Source organism: Stomoxys calcitrans, chromosome 1 (genome assembly GCF_963082655.1).
Source record: "Stomoxys calcitrans chromosome 1, idStoCalc2.1, whole genome shotgun sequence".
In the NCBI taxonomy this organism is placed as follows: Eukaryota; Metazoa; Arthropoda; class Insecta; order Diptera; family Muscidae; genus Stomoxys; species Stomoxys calcitrans.
In genome coordinates, this window is record NC_081552.1 from 205,502,145 (window position 1) to 205,519,564 (window position 17,420).

The 17,420-nt window shown below is 44.4% G+C and overlaps 1 protein-coding gene across 2 annotated transcripts; it reads right to left on the minus strand.

Annotated features, from left to right (window-relative positions):
- Positions 1-4,885: 4,885 nt before the first annotated feature.
- LOC106090940 (probable ATP-dependent RNA helicase DDX20) lies at positions 4,886-17,171 on the minus strand. 2 transcript variants are annotated; one of them, XM_013257304.2, is made up of 6 exons: positions 16,876-17,171; positions 15,178-16,817; positions 6,017-6,454; positions 5,632-5,932; positions 5,507-5,566; positions 4,886-5,440 (listed from the first exon to the last, which is right to left on the minus strand). In XM_013257304.2, exons 1-6 carry the CDS (start codon positions 17,063-17,065, stop codon positions 5,151-5,153), a joined length of 2,919 nt encoding a protein of 972 aa, XP_013112758.2. In that variant the 5' UTR covers positions 17,066-17,171; the 3' UTR covers positions 4,886-5,150. The 2 variants fall into 2 exon arrangements, with proteins under 2 accessions (XP_013112758.2, XP_013112757.2); XM_013257303.2 differs by having other exon boundaries at positions 6,005-6,454.
- Between the last annotated feature and the right edge of the window lie 249 nt (positions 17,172-17,420).

Consider the following 17,420-nt stretch of genomic DNA (forward strand, 5'->3'; position numbering starts at 1 on the left):
ACACAACTCACTGCCCCAAATTTCAGCAAAATCCGATAATAAATGTGGCTTTTATGGACCTAAGACCCTAAATCGGCAGATCGGTCTATGTGGGGGCTATATCAAGATATAGTCCGATATAGCCCTTCTTCCAACTTAATCTGCTTATGAACAAAAAAAGAATCTGTGCAAAGTTTAAGCTCAATATCTCCATTTTTAAAGACTGTAGCGTGATTTCAACAGACAGACGGACGGACATGGCTAGATCGTCTTAGATTTTTACGCTGATCAAGAATATATATACTTTATATGGATATTTCGATGTGTTGCAAACGGAATGACAACATGAATATACCCCCGTCCGTCGGTGGTGGGTATAACAAGTAAAGCGTCCCAAGTTCGGCCGGGCCGCATCTTATATACCCTTCACCATGGATAACATTTGTCAAGTTATTTTCCGTATATGAAGCATCCCACTATTCGCAACTTATGGACGCACCCGACAGCTCTCAGCTGAGCTTCCCGTAATGACGACGAACTCGGTGTACGTGTTCGTCTTTTTTCGTCATGGGAGAGGCACATCCCAGAGTGCCTTCTCCGCACTCTTCTGATCCGCGCCGGGGTTGAAAAGAACCCCGGACCCTGGTTCTGTTCGGTTTGCCAGAACCGCCTTCATCATCGGTCGGTGTAACTGATGCATGGAGTGGGTACATTTCCGAACCTTGCTCTGGCCACACTTCGCTACGGGAGTATAGTCATACTGGCTATGTCGCAAGGTGCTGTGCGAACATAGCCAGCAGTGGGTCACAAGCGTTGTCGCCTTCTGCGTCCGCGTCGTCGGACTATGTTACCCCCGACCTCTTCCGTACGGCAATTTACGCAACGGCAGCATCCCAGCCCAAATATTGCCAGGGCTGTCCCGGGAAAGTGTATGGTTTTTGAAGTTAAACTGCAACGCACTTCGTGGCAAGATCGATGAGATTGTGTATTTTATAAGTCGGAAAGATATATTGGTCGCAGCGATCCAGGAGACAAAGCTGACCAAGACCTACAGCTTGCACAGTTGCCCCGTATAAAATGTGCTACGTAAGGATCGCTCAAGGAATGGAGGTGGGGGATTAGCCTTCGTGATACCCCATTCCGTGCAATATAGACCTATCTCGCATGCGCATGGTGCTTGGCCCCTACATGGAATACATGGGGATAGCAGTCAGGTCCAGTACTGCCGAGATAGAGCTATACAACTTGTACCAGGCTTACAATCCCGACATAAGTGGGTTACTATCTGGCCATAATCGTCTGGTTCTAGGGGACTTTAATTCGCATCACACGTCATGGCATTCTCCCCTAGGTAACGACCAGCGTGGCATAGCTTTGGCAGAGCAGATGGAAAGCTCTACGTTCTGCACGGTAAATGGGGATGCCCCCACTAGTATTACGAGGAGGTGCAGCAGCTCGCCAGACATCTCCATTGCATCCCCTGATCTCCTGAGTGACGTATCCTGGCAAGCCGTCATCTCTTTGGGGTCAAACCACCTCCCCATAATTCTCACCATCGACCCGACTTCAAAACCACTGAGCGCCGACGTTTATCAATCACAAGAAGGCCGATTGGACTGGCTTCAGAGAGTACACCAATCGCCGCTTCAGTGAACTGCCACCCGCCTCTGATGTGCAAGTGGCCGAGAGGAAATTCCAAGACGTCATTAACGCAGCAGCCGCTCGCTTTATACCAGCCGGTCGAATACCCCAAGAATACCGCTACTGAAGCCAGGAAAAGACCCGAGTTTGGGGGAGTCGTGCTTCGACGGTAGCAGATGCGGTAAATGGCTACCGTGTGAATGTAGTCCTTGGAGAACGACCGCCTCCCATTGCACCTGAAGAAATCGACCTCCCCCGGCAAGCCAGGGTAGTTCTGGCTCAATTACGTTCCGGCAGATGCAGCCCCCTCAATGATTGATGCCGACGTGCAAGATGTATGTCCCGATTGTAACCAGTCATCGCACGATACACGTCACCTGTTTAACTGCCCGGCCAGACCCACTTGACTCAGACCCAGATCCCTGTGGACGCACCCCATCTTAGTCGCAGAGTTCCTGGGTCTTGACACCCAACAGAATCAAGCAGACGAAAGATAGAACACAATAAGCTGCTACAACAACAACAACCGATTTCAATGAAATTTTGCACACATATTGGGACGTCAAAAAAAAAAAAAAAAACTTTCTGCCAAATTTCGTAAGGATCGGACCAAAATTGGGACTTCTACAGCTTTTAAAGGGCACATCGAATGAAAGATATATATATATATATATATATATATATGGGAGCTATATCTAAATCTGGACCGACTTTTTTCAAAATCAATATCGTTCGTTCTTGGACCAAATAAGAGACTTATGCAACGTTTTGTGAAAATCGGACAACAAATGCGACCTGTACCTTCATTACAATGGACAGCCAGAGAGACGCACATAGCCAAATCAAATCAGGAAGTGATTCTAAGCCCATCCGTATTCTTATCGATGGGTCAAGCTCTTCTCCTTCTTAGCGTTGCAAAAAAATGCTCAAATCTATCATACCCTGTTGTTGTTGTTGTTGTAGCAATGTGTGGTACACTGAGGCGGCAGCCCTTGCCGATTAAGGAATTCATCGGGTCAATCCGGTACATACAACCGCCTGCCATGGGACCACCAGCTGCCCTGTACCACAGTGATGGTGTAGGGTATGAATATAACAAATAAAGGCGTGCTAAGTTCGGCCGGGCCGAATCTTATATATATCCTCCACCATGGATCGCATTTGTCGAGCTCTTTCCACAGTATCTCTTTTTAGGCAAACAAAGGATAAATGGAAAGAATTGCTATGCTTTTGGAACATTATCAAGCTATGGTTCATTTCGGACCATAATTCAAATGAATATTGGAGACCATAGTAGAAGTCATTGTGTAAAATTTCAGCCAAATCTAGCAAGAATTGCGCACTTTAGAAGTAAAATAGGGAGATCGGTTTATAGGTAAGCTGCATTAGGCTGTAAACCGATTCATGCCATTTTCGACACGTATGTTAAAGTTCATGAGAGAAGTCATTGTACAAAATTTCAGCCAAATCGGATAATAATTGCGCCCTCTAGTGGCTCCAGATGTCAAGACCCGAGATCGGTTTATATGGCAGCTATATCAGGTTATGGGCCGATTTAAACCATACTTAGCCCATCAGTTGAAAGTCATAACAAAACACCTCATTCCAAATTTCAGCCAAATCGGATAATAATTGCGCCCTCTAGTGGCTCCAGATGTCAAGACCCCAGATTGGTTTATATGGCAGCTATATCAGATTATGGGCCGATTTAAACCATACTAAGCCCATCAGTTGAAAGTCATAACAAAACACCTCATTCAAAATTTCAACCAAATCGGATAATAATTGTGCCCTCTAGTGACTCTCAAGACCCCAGATAGGTTTATATGACAGCCATATCAGGTTATGGACCGATTTAAACCATACGTAGCCCATCAGTTGAAAGTCATAACAAAACACCTCATTCAAAATTTCAGCCAAATCGGATAATAATTGCGCCCTCTAGTGGCTCCAGATGTCAAGACCCGAGATCGGTTTATATGGCAGCTATATCAGGTTATGGGCCGATTTAAACCATACTTAGACCATCAGTTGAAAGTCATAACAAAACACCTCATTCAAAATTTCAGCCAAATCGGATAATAATTGTGCCCTCTAGTGACTCTCAAGACCCCAGATAGGTTTATATGACAGCTATATCAGGTTATGGACCGATTTGAACCATACTCGGCACAGTTGTTGGAAATCATAAAAAAAACACCTCGCCAAATCAGATAAGAATTGTGCCTCTAACGGCTCAAGAAGTCAAGATCCAAGATCGGTTTATATGGCACCTATATCGTGGACCGATATAGCCCATTTAGAATCCCAACCGACCTACACCCATAAGAAGTATTTGTGCTGGCTTTACTCTTTCGAATGTTAGGGAGCTTTCGACGGACGGACGGACGGACATGGCTAGATTGACTTAAATGTCACCTCGTGCTAAATTTCAGCCAAATCGGATTAGAATTGTGCCCTCTAACGGGTCAAGAAGTCAAGATCCAAGATCGGTTTATATGGCACCTATATCGTGGACCGATATAGCCCATTTAGAATCCCAACCGACCTACACCCATAAGAAGTATTTGTGCTGGCTTTACTCTTTCGAATGTTAGGGAGCTTTCGACGGACGGACGGACGGACATGGCTAGATTGACTTAAATGTCACCTCGTGCTAAATTTCAGCCAAATCGGATTAGAATTGTGCCCTCTAACGGCTCAAGAAGTCAAGATCGGTTTATATGGCAGCTATATCAAAACCTGGACCGATATAGCCCATTTACAATCCTAACCGACCTACACCAATAAGAAGTATTTGTGCAAAATTTCAAGCGGCTAGCTTTACTCCTTCGAAAGTTAGCGTCCTTTCGACAGACGGACGGACGGACGGACATGGCTAGATCGACTTAAAATGTCATGACGATCATATATGGGTTGCCCAAAAAGTAATTGCGGATTTTTCATATAGTCGGCGTTGACAAATTTTTTCACAGCTTGTGACTCTGTAATTGCATTATTTCTTCTGTCAGTTATCAGCTGTTACTTTTAGCTTGCTTTAGAAAAAAAGTGTAAAAAAAGTATATTTGATTAAAGTTCATTCTAAGTTTTTTTTCAAAATGCATTTACTTTCTTTTAAAAAATCCGCAATTACTTTTTGGGCAACCAATACTTTATGGGGTCTTTGGCGAATATTTCGAGTAGTTACAAACAGAATGACGAAATTAGTATACCCCCATCCTATGGTGGAGGGTACAAAAACACACTGTATTTCAAAAAAAACTAATTCAGCATTGTTTTTTTTTATTGTTCTCTAAACTAGGTTTGTGTAAATTCATGTAAATAAAAAATTTATGATAATAGGGAAAGAAATACCTGATTTCTTTAGTGCCATTTTGAGTAATTCGTTTAGGAAGTTAGGAAGTTTTTTAGCCCAAAAATTGATTAGGATATTGTGGGGAAAAAATTCATATCAATTGAATTCAAATCAAGTCTTTTATACCCTATGCCATTTATTGGCCTAGATTTGTATCAACTATTTCTATTTTGTTCTATTCATGTTGTTCCTGCTGCTGCTGTTGTTGTTGTTGTTCTCGTGTAAAAATGAAAAATTTGACATAATCCTGAACCAGTGTCATTTGATTCCAATACAAATCCACCCAACGTGAATAGGCTGATTGATAGGCCACATTAAGGGGATTATTTTCAGCATTTGTGATCGTATTCGATGATGAACTTTGACTAGAAGCTTGAGCAGCGGGTCGACGATAAAGTACTTCTCCAACGCAATTTCTAGTCTCATTATCATCATCCTCATCACTGAAATAATGCACGGCTTCGTCTGGAAAAAAGCAACAACACCATTAGATTGTAAGCAACTAACTAGCCAATATAGAATATGACTAACCTTCATCGTCTCCATCATCTTCATCATAGGAAAAATCATTGTCATCACTTTCCTCTTCGTCTAGAAAGAAACACACCAAATAATTTTAAAAATCATCATTGGAAAAATGTTGAATAGTCTCTCACCATCCTCTTCATCGCTAGAGGTTTCATAGGCAGGTATTCCTCCCTGTGCCCTATTACTCTCTGGTTCCGAGGTTTCAATCCCTGATGAACCAGAAGTGGATGTTTTCTCATCAAAGCCACTGCTATTACCGCCAGAGTGTTCTGCCTCTGAGCCAGACTGCTGGCCCTCGTCCTCCTGATTGGACAATGTGGCCACAGAGCTTTCAGTTGTAGAGGGTGATGCTGCTTCCTCGCGATTTTCCAATGCATTGACAATGGGCGATACCGAATTGGGAGGTGATTGATAGGGCGGTATTTCAATCTAAGTGGTGCAATCATAAAAAATTTAAAAAAAAAAACATGAAAATTATTCAAAAACTTTTAAGGGACTTACATGTGCTGTTACATTTATCGATAGCTTCTGTCTTTGCTGCATTTTATTGCTTTGCATATTGGGATCCGGTACGACATCGGGTATAAAGCCTGTTGGCACATGATTATGAGCTGGCGAAGGAAAATGCTTCGGGCCCTTGCCCCTGTCATGAGACTCTGTAGTCACTGTGGTTTCATCTGTGGCTGGATATAAATCTGAGGAGTTGTTGCGCAATTCCTCGAGAGAATCCTGTTGTATGGATGGCGTTGTTACCGACATTATGAAGGTTTGCTTGTTCACATCGTCCGATAGAGAAATTGAACTGTCTTCCTCTTTAAAGTTAGCAAAATCCGAATATAAGTCAACATTCTCTTTAACCGGCGTCTTTGGTGTTGGCTTATCGATGAGCAGTGACTTTAATTGAGCCAATTTGGTAGAGTTTAGAACAGGACCATCCACGACAACGTCAATCTGAAATGAAAATTATGATTTTGAAATGGGACGACAATTCAAATTAGCAATAGGCAAGCGGGCCCTTTCACGCCTTTAGGAAAAATGTCCACTGAACTATCCCACATTTAGTTCCATATTTGGTTGATGATGTAGCAGTGTGTTGTACACTGGGGCGGCAGCCCTTGCCGATGAAGAATTCCATCGGGGTTAATCCGGTACGTACAACCGGCTGCCATGGGATGTTTGGTGGAACCAGAAACTGCAAAAACTTGACAAGGAGGTACTGCCTGCACGTACTGGTTTGACCCGATGCACTATGGGTAAAAATTGAAAATTTGCAGAATTTTTGCCGCTGTTTTACGATTTCCCCCCATAGCGCAATGGAGCCCTTCATCGGTATCGGCTGTCGCCTCAGTCATGAGAGTAGCACATTCCGAAGTGCCATTTCCGTACGCTTCTGGTCCGTGCCAGGATCGAAAATAACCCCGGACCCTGGTTCTGTTCTGTTTGCCAGAACCGCCTGAATCATTATTCGGTGTCCGTGCTCTGGCCTTAAGTCACTGCGGAAGTATAGACACACTGAATATGTTGCAAGGTGTTGTGCAATCATAGACAGTAGTTGGTCGTCGTTATCGCGTCCTCGTCTCTGGGACCCCTCCGACCTCTACCGTGTGGCAATTTACAAAACAGCAACACCCCAGCTCAAATATTATAAAAATATCAGCCCACCTCTCCATGATATTCACCATCGACAATCCACCCGACTTCATAACCTCTGAGCGCCGAACGTTAATCAATCGGAAGAAGGCCGATTGGGTCGACTTCAGAGAGTACACCAGCCGCCGCTTGCTAGCTGCAGAGAGAAAATTCCGAGACATCATTTACGCAGCCGTCGCTCGCTTTATCGACACGGTCAGCCATACCAAACTACTCATAACCTCTGAGCGCCGTACGTTTATCAATCATAAGAAGGACGATTGGACTGGCTGCAGAGAGCATACCAATCGCTGCTTCAGTGAACTGCCACCCCCCTCTGATGTGCTAGTGGCCGAGAGGAAATTCCGAGACATCATTAACGCAGCAACCGCTCGCTTTATACCAGCCGGTCGAATACCCCAAATGCGGCCCATTTTCCAGGCGCAAGCAGTAGTACTCGCAGATGAGCGTGATGGAATTTGTGCTATGAACCCCGCTAACCCCAGAATCAGCGAGCTGAATCTGGAAATAAACAGGGTAGTCAACGAACATAAGCGGAATTTGTATCTTAGGCACCGGTGTAGGCAAACTGTGCTCTACTGTTAAGTCACTCTGGAACCCCGGTAGACGGGATGACAGGACCTCTACCACTTTTGGCGAAGTAACCGTGACTGATCCGAAGAGATGCGCCAGGTTGTTCAATCGTCAATTTTTGTGCATCCCGAGAGAGATAGGGCAAGGAGGAGAGCCATTCGCCGTATTCGTGGTCTCCGAGCCGATGAACAGCCAAATCATCTAAGACGTTGGGCCCCGACGGAATCTCTACACTAATGATGAAGAATCTGGATGTACTTGAAGTTGAGTACCTTACCACTGTCCTCAACCTGTCTCTGAACACTCTTATAGTTCCCGATGTCTGGAAAATGGGCAGAGTGATCCCGCTACTGAAGCCTGGAAAAGATCCGAATTTGGGGGAGTCGTACAGACCGATCTCCCTTCTCTCACCAGTGGCAAAGACGCATGAGGCATTACTCCTCCCGAGCCTCGTAGGAGAATTTCCATTCGCCGAGCATCAACATGGATTTCGACTGCATAGCACAACAACAGCTTTGCATGCCATCACACCACACACATTTGCCGTGGCTTCAATCAGCCCAGGCCATGTGATAGGACGGTCCTCGTGGCAATGGACCTATCGAAGGCATTTGACACGGTCAGTCATGCCAAATTATTTGAGGACATCGCCAACACGTCCCTCCAGCCAGGCCTGAAACGATGGGTCGCGAATTATCTGTGTGGTCGCCAGTCATTCGTGGAATTTAGAGATAAGAAGTCGAAGCACCGTAGAGTGAAACAGGGAGTTCCCCAAGGTGTTGTGATATCTCCGGCACTGTTTAACCTCTACCTATCCTCCATTCCACCACCTCCAGACGGCATAGAGATCGTATCATATGCGGACGATTGGACAATCATGGCATCAGGCCCCCACCCATTGATGACATTTGCGATAGGTTGAACGTCTACCTCAACGAACTTGCCTCATATTTCGCTGCAAGAAATCTGAAGATATCCGCCACCAAACCTTCAGCCACATTGTTCACTGCAAATACGAGCGTGAAGTGAATGCTGAGCTGACTGTGATGGTCGATGGAGAAATGATTCCGACCATCAAGTGTCCCAAAATACTTGGCGTCACATTTGACAGCTCGTACACATTCTCCCCACATGCCACAGCAATCTGCGATAAAGTCAAAAGTAGAAACAAGGTCCTCAAGTCACTGGCTGGCAGCACTTGGGCTGCAGACAAAGAAACCTTGTTGACCACGTACAAAGCAATTGGCCGGTCTGTGGTAAGTTATGCAGCGCCAGTGTGGCCTCGTCAACTTTGTGACATGCAGTGGAATAATATTCAGATCTGTCAGAATGCCGCCCTCCGAACTGCGACGGGCTGTCTCCTTAGTTCTCATGTGGACCACCTCCATCAGAAGACAAAGATCCTACCAGTGCGAAGACATAACTGCTTGCTGTCTAAGCAATACCTTTTGGGGCTGTTATCGCAGAGACCATCCAAATCATCATCTTGTGGATAGATATCCACCGCCCAGAAGCCTTAAAGTAGATCTACATGATCTAGAGCGTGAGTTTCAGCTCTACAAGAGAGAACCTCTGGATCCAGCGGCATATCAAGCGGGTCTAGACAACATTCATGCAGACACGGTGGCAGATGCGCGAAATGGCTACCGGATGAATGTTGTCCTTGGAGAATGACCGCCACCCATCGCACCTGAAGAAATCGACCTTCCCCGGCAAACCAGCGTAATTCTGGCTCAATTACTTTCCGGCAGATGCAGCCGCCTCAATTCCCACAGAGCTAGGATTGATGCCGACGTGCAAGATGTATGTCCCGATTGTAACCAGGGACCGCACGATACACGTCACCTGTTTAACTTTAACGGCCAGACCCACTCGACTCAGATCCAGATTCCTGTAGACGCACCCCATCTTAGTCGCAGAGTTCCTGAGGCTTGACACTCAACAGAATCAAGCAGACGAAAGATAGAACACAATAAACTGCTACAACAACAACAACAACTTGGGAACATCGCGCCCAGATTCAGCAAAACAGGGTAATCAACGAACATAAGCGGAATTTGTTGCGGGAACACTTAGAGCAATGTAACTTATGTACCGGTTTAGGCAAGCTGTGGTCTGGGATGGCAGGACCTCAGTCACTTTCCGGTAAACCAGAGTAGTTCTCAATTACGACTCGCGCAGATGCAGCCGCCTCAACTCCTACAGAGCAAGAATTGACGCCAACGTGCAAGATGGGTATCCCGTTTGTGACCTGGGACCACGCGTCACCTGTTTAACTGCCCCGTTATATCCACTCGACTCAGACTCAGATACCGCTGGAAGCACCCCACCTTAGTTGCAAAATTCTTGGATCTGGATATTCAACTGAAACAAGCCGACGAAATACAGTACACAACACACTGGTACTCTAGCAACAACAACTAACCTTCCACAGGAAGCTGTGGACTACTCCAGCATTTCCAATGGGGAGGAGATTACCTTTTGTGCCAATGCCCGCCTTTTTTTACACATACAAGGTGTAATTGACATGACAAACTACATTCGAGAGAGGGCGCTGACTTTTTGATCGACTTGCAAAATGGGGAAGCTTGGTTTTGTAATAGTCCGACCTTGGCTGGAAGTGCATCTTGGAACTATACAACCCGGTTCAAGTTAGGCATAAGCACTGGGACAGGACACTTTATTAAGATTTTCAGAAAATGGGAGTCATTGAGGCTTCTCGTTTGTAGCGTTTGTCAGGCAGTGGTTTTTTCAGAGCCGTGTTCAAGGCTCTGGGAGACATAGCAAAAGGAGTGAGTCCTCAGTCTTATAGTCGTCATATGTCCGGGCAGTCAGTCAGGTGGCGCTAAAGACTTTGAGTTTGGGTAATGTAAGATCGAGCCTTGTCAGAGAGTGTAAGAAGGACCTTCAAACAATTACAAGGGCTGTGCTGGGTCCTTTAGGGGAATTCTCGCTGATACATGATACAACGTTGATCAGCGTATAACACACTTGATCTACTAACTTCCTTTTAACGCAATGATTTTTCCCTTTCCTACAACCAACAACCCTTTTTTTAACTTTTTTTTAGGATGGACCAAATGCTGGAGCAAAACTGATAGATTGAGTCTGCTACACGCCTACCTCTCAACCTTTTCAAATGAAATGAGCACAACTGCTAACTATACCTTATCTATGGCACTAGTCAGACAATGGCATCTGGGGAAATTCCTAATTCAAACTCTGGAAGCTCTGAAGAATTGCGAGTTGACACACGGCAACGTCATGGTCATTGGTTATTGAAAAGCGCTAAGAACTCGCCTTGTCATATCGGGCATCAGCATTTAAGCAGGAACCGGTACCGGCCTGCTTCTCACTGAGACTCTACACTCGATACCGCTGTTTGTCTGCGACTGCAGTTGCAGCTACTCCGTATGTAGCATTCCACTATTTGCAAACTATAGACGGCCCGGTAACTTGCAGCTAAACTTCTCGAGATAACCATGAACACCACAGAAAAATTGAACTCCCCGGCGAACTAGAGTAGTTCTGGCTCAAATATGGATCCGGCAGGTGCAGCCGCCTCAATTCCCTGCTGCATAGCAAAGATTGATGCCAATGTGTAGGATGTGTGTTCCGATTGTGACCTGGCACACACACGTCACCTTTGTAACTGCCCAGCCAGACCCACTCAACTCAGAATCGATCCTTCTGAACGCACCCAACCATAGTCGCAGAGTTCCTGCATCTGGATATTCAATAGAACCAAACAAACATAGAACACAACACACTACTACAACAACAACAACACCAACCACATAGGTCGGAGATAAAAGTTCCAGTCTTTGAGGTCCTCATAGTTATCCAGTGCGGGGACTACCCTACGGTCCCCAAGTGGAGTGGTTTGTACCCAAAGGTAAGCATCATCTATCGTTAACCTTCCTTAAGCTTAGAAATTCTAAATAATTCAAAACAAGCAAAAGGCCTGGCCGAATCTTGGACACCCTCATATTCGCCCACACATTCTACTGCAAATTTACTCAAATGGAGGCCACCATAGCGCAGAGGTTACTATGTCCGTCTATGACGCTGAAAGCCTAGGTTCGAATCGAACATCGGAAAACAAATAAAAGCGTGCTAAGTTCGGCCGAGCCGAATCTTATATACCCTCCACCATGGATGGCACTTGTCAAGTTCTTTGCCCGGTATCTCTTTATAGGCAAACAAAGGATAAGGGATGTTGTTGTTTGTTGTTGTAGCAGTGTATTGTACACTGAGGCGGCAGCCCTTGCCGATGAAGTACTCCATCGGGTTAATCCGGTACGTACAACCGGCTGCCATGGGATTGAGGATAAGGGATAGCAAGTAAAAGCGTGCTAAGTTCGGCCGAGCCGAATCTTATACATCCTCCAACATGGGTGGCACTTGTCAAGTTCTTTGCCCAGTATCTCTTTATAGACAAACAAAGGATAATGAATAAGAATTGCTATGCTATTGGAGCTATATCAGCTTATGAACCGATTCGGGCCTTACTTGGCTTGGATGTTGGAGACCATAGTAGATACCAATGTGCAAAATTTCAACCAAATCGGATAAAGAGTGCGCCTTAAAGGAGCTCAAGAAGTAAAATCGAGAGATCAGTATAAATGGGAGCTATATCAGGTTATGGACCGATTGAGACCATATTTGACACGTATGTTAGAGGCTATAGATAGAGGGGCTGTGCAAAATTTCAACAAAATCGGATAGCATTTACACCCTCTAGAGGCTCAAGGTGGGAGGTATATCAGTCGATGGACCGATTCAGACCATATTTGGCATGTATGGTAGAGGTCATGTACAAAATTTCAGAAAAATCGGATAAGAATTACCCCATCTAGAGGCTCAAGAAGTAAAATCGGGAGACCGGTTTATATGGGAGCTATACCAGGTTATGGACCAATGCGGACCATATTTACCACGTATGTTAGAGGTCATAGAAGCAGTGACTGTGCAAAATTTCAGAAAAATCGGATAAGAATAACGCCCTCTAGAGGCTCAAGAAGTAAAATCGAGAGATCGTTTTATATGGGAGCTATGTCTGGTTTAACACCACCAATTCAGGCCATACTTGGCACGTATGTTAGGGGTCATAGAAGCAGTCATTGTGCAAAATTTTAGCCATTCGCTTGAGAACTGCACCTGGTTCGGTTTATATAGGAGCTTTATCAGGTTTTGTTCCGACCTTTTTGTACTGGACCATACTGTTAAATGTCTTGGAACACGTCACAGCAAAAAATTTCAGTCAAATCGGATAATAATTGCCCCTGTGGAAAATTTCAAAAAAATCCGATAAGAATTACGCCCTCTAGAGGCTCAAGAAGTAAAATCGGGAGATCGTTTCATATGGGACCTATGTCTGATTTTACAACTATTCAGGCCAAACTTGGCACGTATGTTAGGGGTCAAGGAAGAAGTCATTGTGCAAAATGTCAGCCATTCGGTTAAGAAAAGCGCATGATTTCAGGTTCGTGTAATGCAGGGTTGCCATACTGTCAGGATTCAAATTTTTTAACAAAATAATTTTCGAACCGCTATAACTTTAAATCAAATAAATGGATTTAGAAACTCCCAACAAGCTTTTTCTGCAGGATTTCCTAAATTTAAAAAAAAATATGTATCACAAATTAAAAAAAAATCACAAAAAATATTTAAAATATTTTTTATAAACGGTGATTTTTTTGAGGTTAGGATTTTCATGCATTAGTATTTGACAGATCACGTGGGATTTCAGACATGGTGTCAAAGAGAAAGATGCTCAGTATGCTTTGACATTTCATCATGAATAGACTTACTAACGAGCAACGCTTGCAAATCATTGAATTTTATTACCAAAATCAGTGTTCGGTTCGAAATGTGTTCATTCACCGTAACGTTGCGTCCAACAGCATCTTTGAAAAAATACGGTCCAATGATTCCACCAGCGTACAAACCACACCAAACAGTGCATTTTTCGGGATGCATGGGCAGTTCTTGAACGGCTTCTGGTTGCTCTTCACTCCAAATGCGGCAATTTTGCTTATTTACGTAGCCATTCAACCAGAAATGAGCCTCATCGCTGAACAAAATTTGTCGATAAAAAAGCGGATTTTCTGCCAACTTTTCTAGGGCCCATTCACTGAAAATGATTTGCAAGCGTTGCTCGTTAGTAAGTCTATTCATGATGAAATGTCAAAGCATACTGAGCATCTTTCTCTTTGACACCATGTCTGAAATCCCACGTGATCTGTCAAATACTAATGCATGAAAATCCTAACCTCAAAAAAATCACCCTTTATTTCAAATGTTGGACCCTTAGGCTAGGTTTAAGTGGCAGTCTGCCATCAGACTCACTCAGACGTTTTCGGCCATTGCGATACCACAGGAACAGAAGAAGGAAGATGTCTTCTAGTTCCTACCGCTAAACCATGCAGATCGCTTTAAAAAGGCCAATAACTCACATTCGCTAAATCAGACAGGTTCTCAAAGAAATGAGAACCTAAAGTGGAACTCCTTCTGACTGCTATTGCGGGACACACACACAGAAGGTGTCTCTTCTTTTTCGAAGTCCTCACAGCTTCTGCAAAAGTCTTTGCTGGCAACCTTCAGTCTGTCAACATGTTTTCCGATAAGACAGTGACCTGTCATGACGTACACAATGATTAAGACGTCTGTTCTAGCCAGGGACAGCAAAGCGGCAGACCTCTTCCAGACTAGATTAGGCCACATAGTTTTGGAAAGCTCACAGCCCCCTCTTTGTGACCATCTATCATTCGTTGTTCTTCGGGCCTGGTCCTGAAAACTTAGCTTACATGCCGCTAGCGGCATATCCACAGATTTCAGTTTCCCTGGAATGAGTTAGGCAGTTCCTAGTCTCGCAAGCTCGCCCGCTTTACTATTACCTGCGATATCTCTGTGGCCCGGCACCCAGAACTGCTGAATTTTGAACTGTTCAGCCATCTCGTTGAGAGATCTGCAACAGTCGAGGGCGGTTTTTGTGTTCAGAAATTTGTTCTTTGAGAATTTAATGGCTTCCTGGCTGTCTGAGAAGATATTTATGGCAATCGTCGGTATGCCAATATCTCTAAGCCATTCCAGCACTTACTTAATTGCAAGGATCTCCGCTTGATACACACTGCAGTGATCGGGTACTCTTTTCGATAGGACCAGTTCTAGATCTTTAGAGTACACCCCAAAGCCCACCTGGTCGTCTAGTTTGGAACCATCCCCATTAGAAGTCTATGTAACTTCTATTACCAGGGATATTGTAGTTCCAATCGGTGCTATCAGGAATAGTGATACAATACTTTTTATCAAAAAGAGGCTCAGGTATCAAGGATAACACAGTGTCCGTAGCCGCCACATGACCAATGAGAAAGCTCCCTTTTCCAGACAATGCCTCATATTTAAAAAAAAAAAAAACGTTGCTTTGCAAGAACTTTCAAATCATTTACCTCTGACACATCCTTTGGGTCATTCAACACTTCTTCAGTGTATGCATCGAACAGGTCTTGATTGCGTTTTGTCGGTGTATCCTGCGACGATTGACGATCAACCAAAAACTCGACCAAAGTAGGTATAGCAGATTTCTGCATCAATACCGATTGATAGCGTGATATATCCTGTTGACTACTGCGCAAACTATCAGCCGCAATGCTGCTGGCATCATCAATTGTATTCGAAGTTATGAGTTGATGTGTAGAACCCTCATTGATAGACTCGCAAGGTGTATGGGCATTTATATTCTCAGAATTTGCAGGTGCTGTGACATTTGCCTCATTCACAAGCTGCTTTTCGGGAACCTGTGACGACTCTGTCAATTGCGGCATATTAACTGCACTATCCTTGGAGTTGATGAGAAAGGTGTTGGTGTCAATGGAGGATTGTTGCAGCGATGTTAGATTGTTCGATAGATTCTCTTTGTTTTCGGACAACGAGGGTGTCAACGATATATTGTCTTGCGAAGCCAGGGGAGCCTTTGGCATGGGCTCCGCCTGATATAGCCCAAAGTATTTTATGTCATCCTCAAATTGTGTAAAATTCCACAAGTCACGCTGCTCCTTTTCCTCTTCGGCTTTGGAGGGGAATTTTAGAACTTTCATGCCTGTTGCCACATCGGTTATGAGTTTTTTAAAAGTCTTTTGATCCTTTTCCGATGCCACACAACTAATGGCTATGCCATGGGAACCAAATCGTCCAGCTCTGCCAATTCTGTGCAAATATGTCACCGAATCGGTGGGTAATTCCAAATTGATGACCAAGTTGACATTCTCCGAGTCGACGCCTCGGGCCATGAGATCAGTGGCCAGGAGAATGCGAGTTTTAAATTCTCGAAATTTGCGAAATTGTTCCAAACGAGTCTTTTGATTTTGGGCCCCTGAGATAAGTTCACAAGGCCAACCATCCTTTTCCAGATAGTTGCGATAAGAATCCGCCCGCGATTGGGAACCAGCAAATATCAAGCATTGCTTGAAGGTCACACGGCCGAATATATGTCTCAGAGCATCCAATTTCAATTGCATTTCCAAAATGCTGGTTTTCTGCTCCGGCAACTCATAGACGAATTGTTTAATTCCCAGCAATACGGTAGCTCTTTCCTCTGTAGACACCAGCAGTGGATTTTTCATTACTTTGGCTATTTCTTGGTCAAGATTGTCTTCGAAAGTGGCACTGCAAGCCAAAGTCTGTTTGCGATTAGGCAGAGCATTGCGTATCCGCTGTAGATCTTGGCGGAAGGTGTGGGTATACATTTTATCAGCCTCGTCCAGCACCAGCAAACTGATTTGAGATGTATTGAGTACCTCGTTTTGTATGAGATGCAAAATTCTACCCGGGGTGCCAACTATAGCTTTGGCTCCCTGCACACGCTTGCGGTCATCGGCTACATCCAAACCTCCTATCACACATACCGCCTTGAAACCGGGGCAGAATTTTCCTATATTATTTAGGGTATCCTCAATTTGTGTGGCTATCTCGCGCGTGGGAGCAACAATCAAAGACTGGGGTTCGCGCACTTCACTGTTATAGGCCTCCAAGACAATGGAGCAAAAAATTAAGGTCTTGCCTGTGCCCGACTTGGATTGTACCAACAAATCTGAAAGAAATCAAAGGAGTCACAATTGAACGCTTTTCACATGGCAAGCTGTTCTTACCTATTCCAGATTTTCCCAAAGGTATAGCGGTTGCTTGTATTACCGTTGGATAGACAAAGCCGGCTTGATGCAATCCCTTGCGTAGCTGTTCGGAAAGTAACATTTTACTAAACGGTGCCAAATCCTTGAGACGCACATCTTCGGTGCGTTGAACTGCCTCCAGATTATGGGCCAATCCCTTGCACTCCATCGGTCTATATTGGGGGGGAAATTTCACGAAGCACAGTTAATGGTATTGACGATTTACCGCTTACTTTTCTATCAACTCAGTTTGCAACAAAAACACATGTAAACAAGTCAACAAACGTCTGGAAGAGCACAGAGAGCACCATGAAACACAGGGTGTCATGAAAATTTGCAAAAAGTCAAACCTAAGTGAATGCGTATGCAATGGCTTGAGTAAGGCATATATATTTACTATAGGAGGAAAAACAGCTTAGAAATATTTTAAAGCAAATCTTTGTAATATTACAAGGCGGATTTAAAAAGGCGGTCCCACGCGAACAACTGTTAACCGCCGGCCAGGTTTGACGGCATTAAGATAA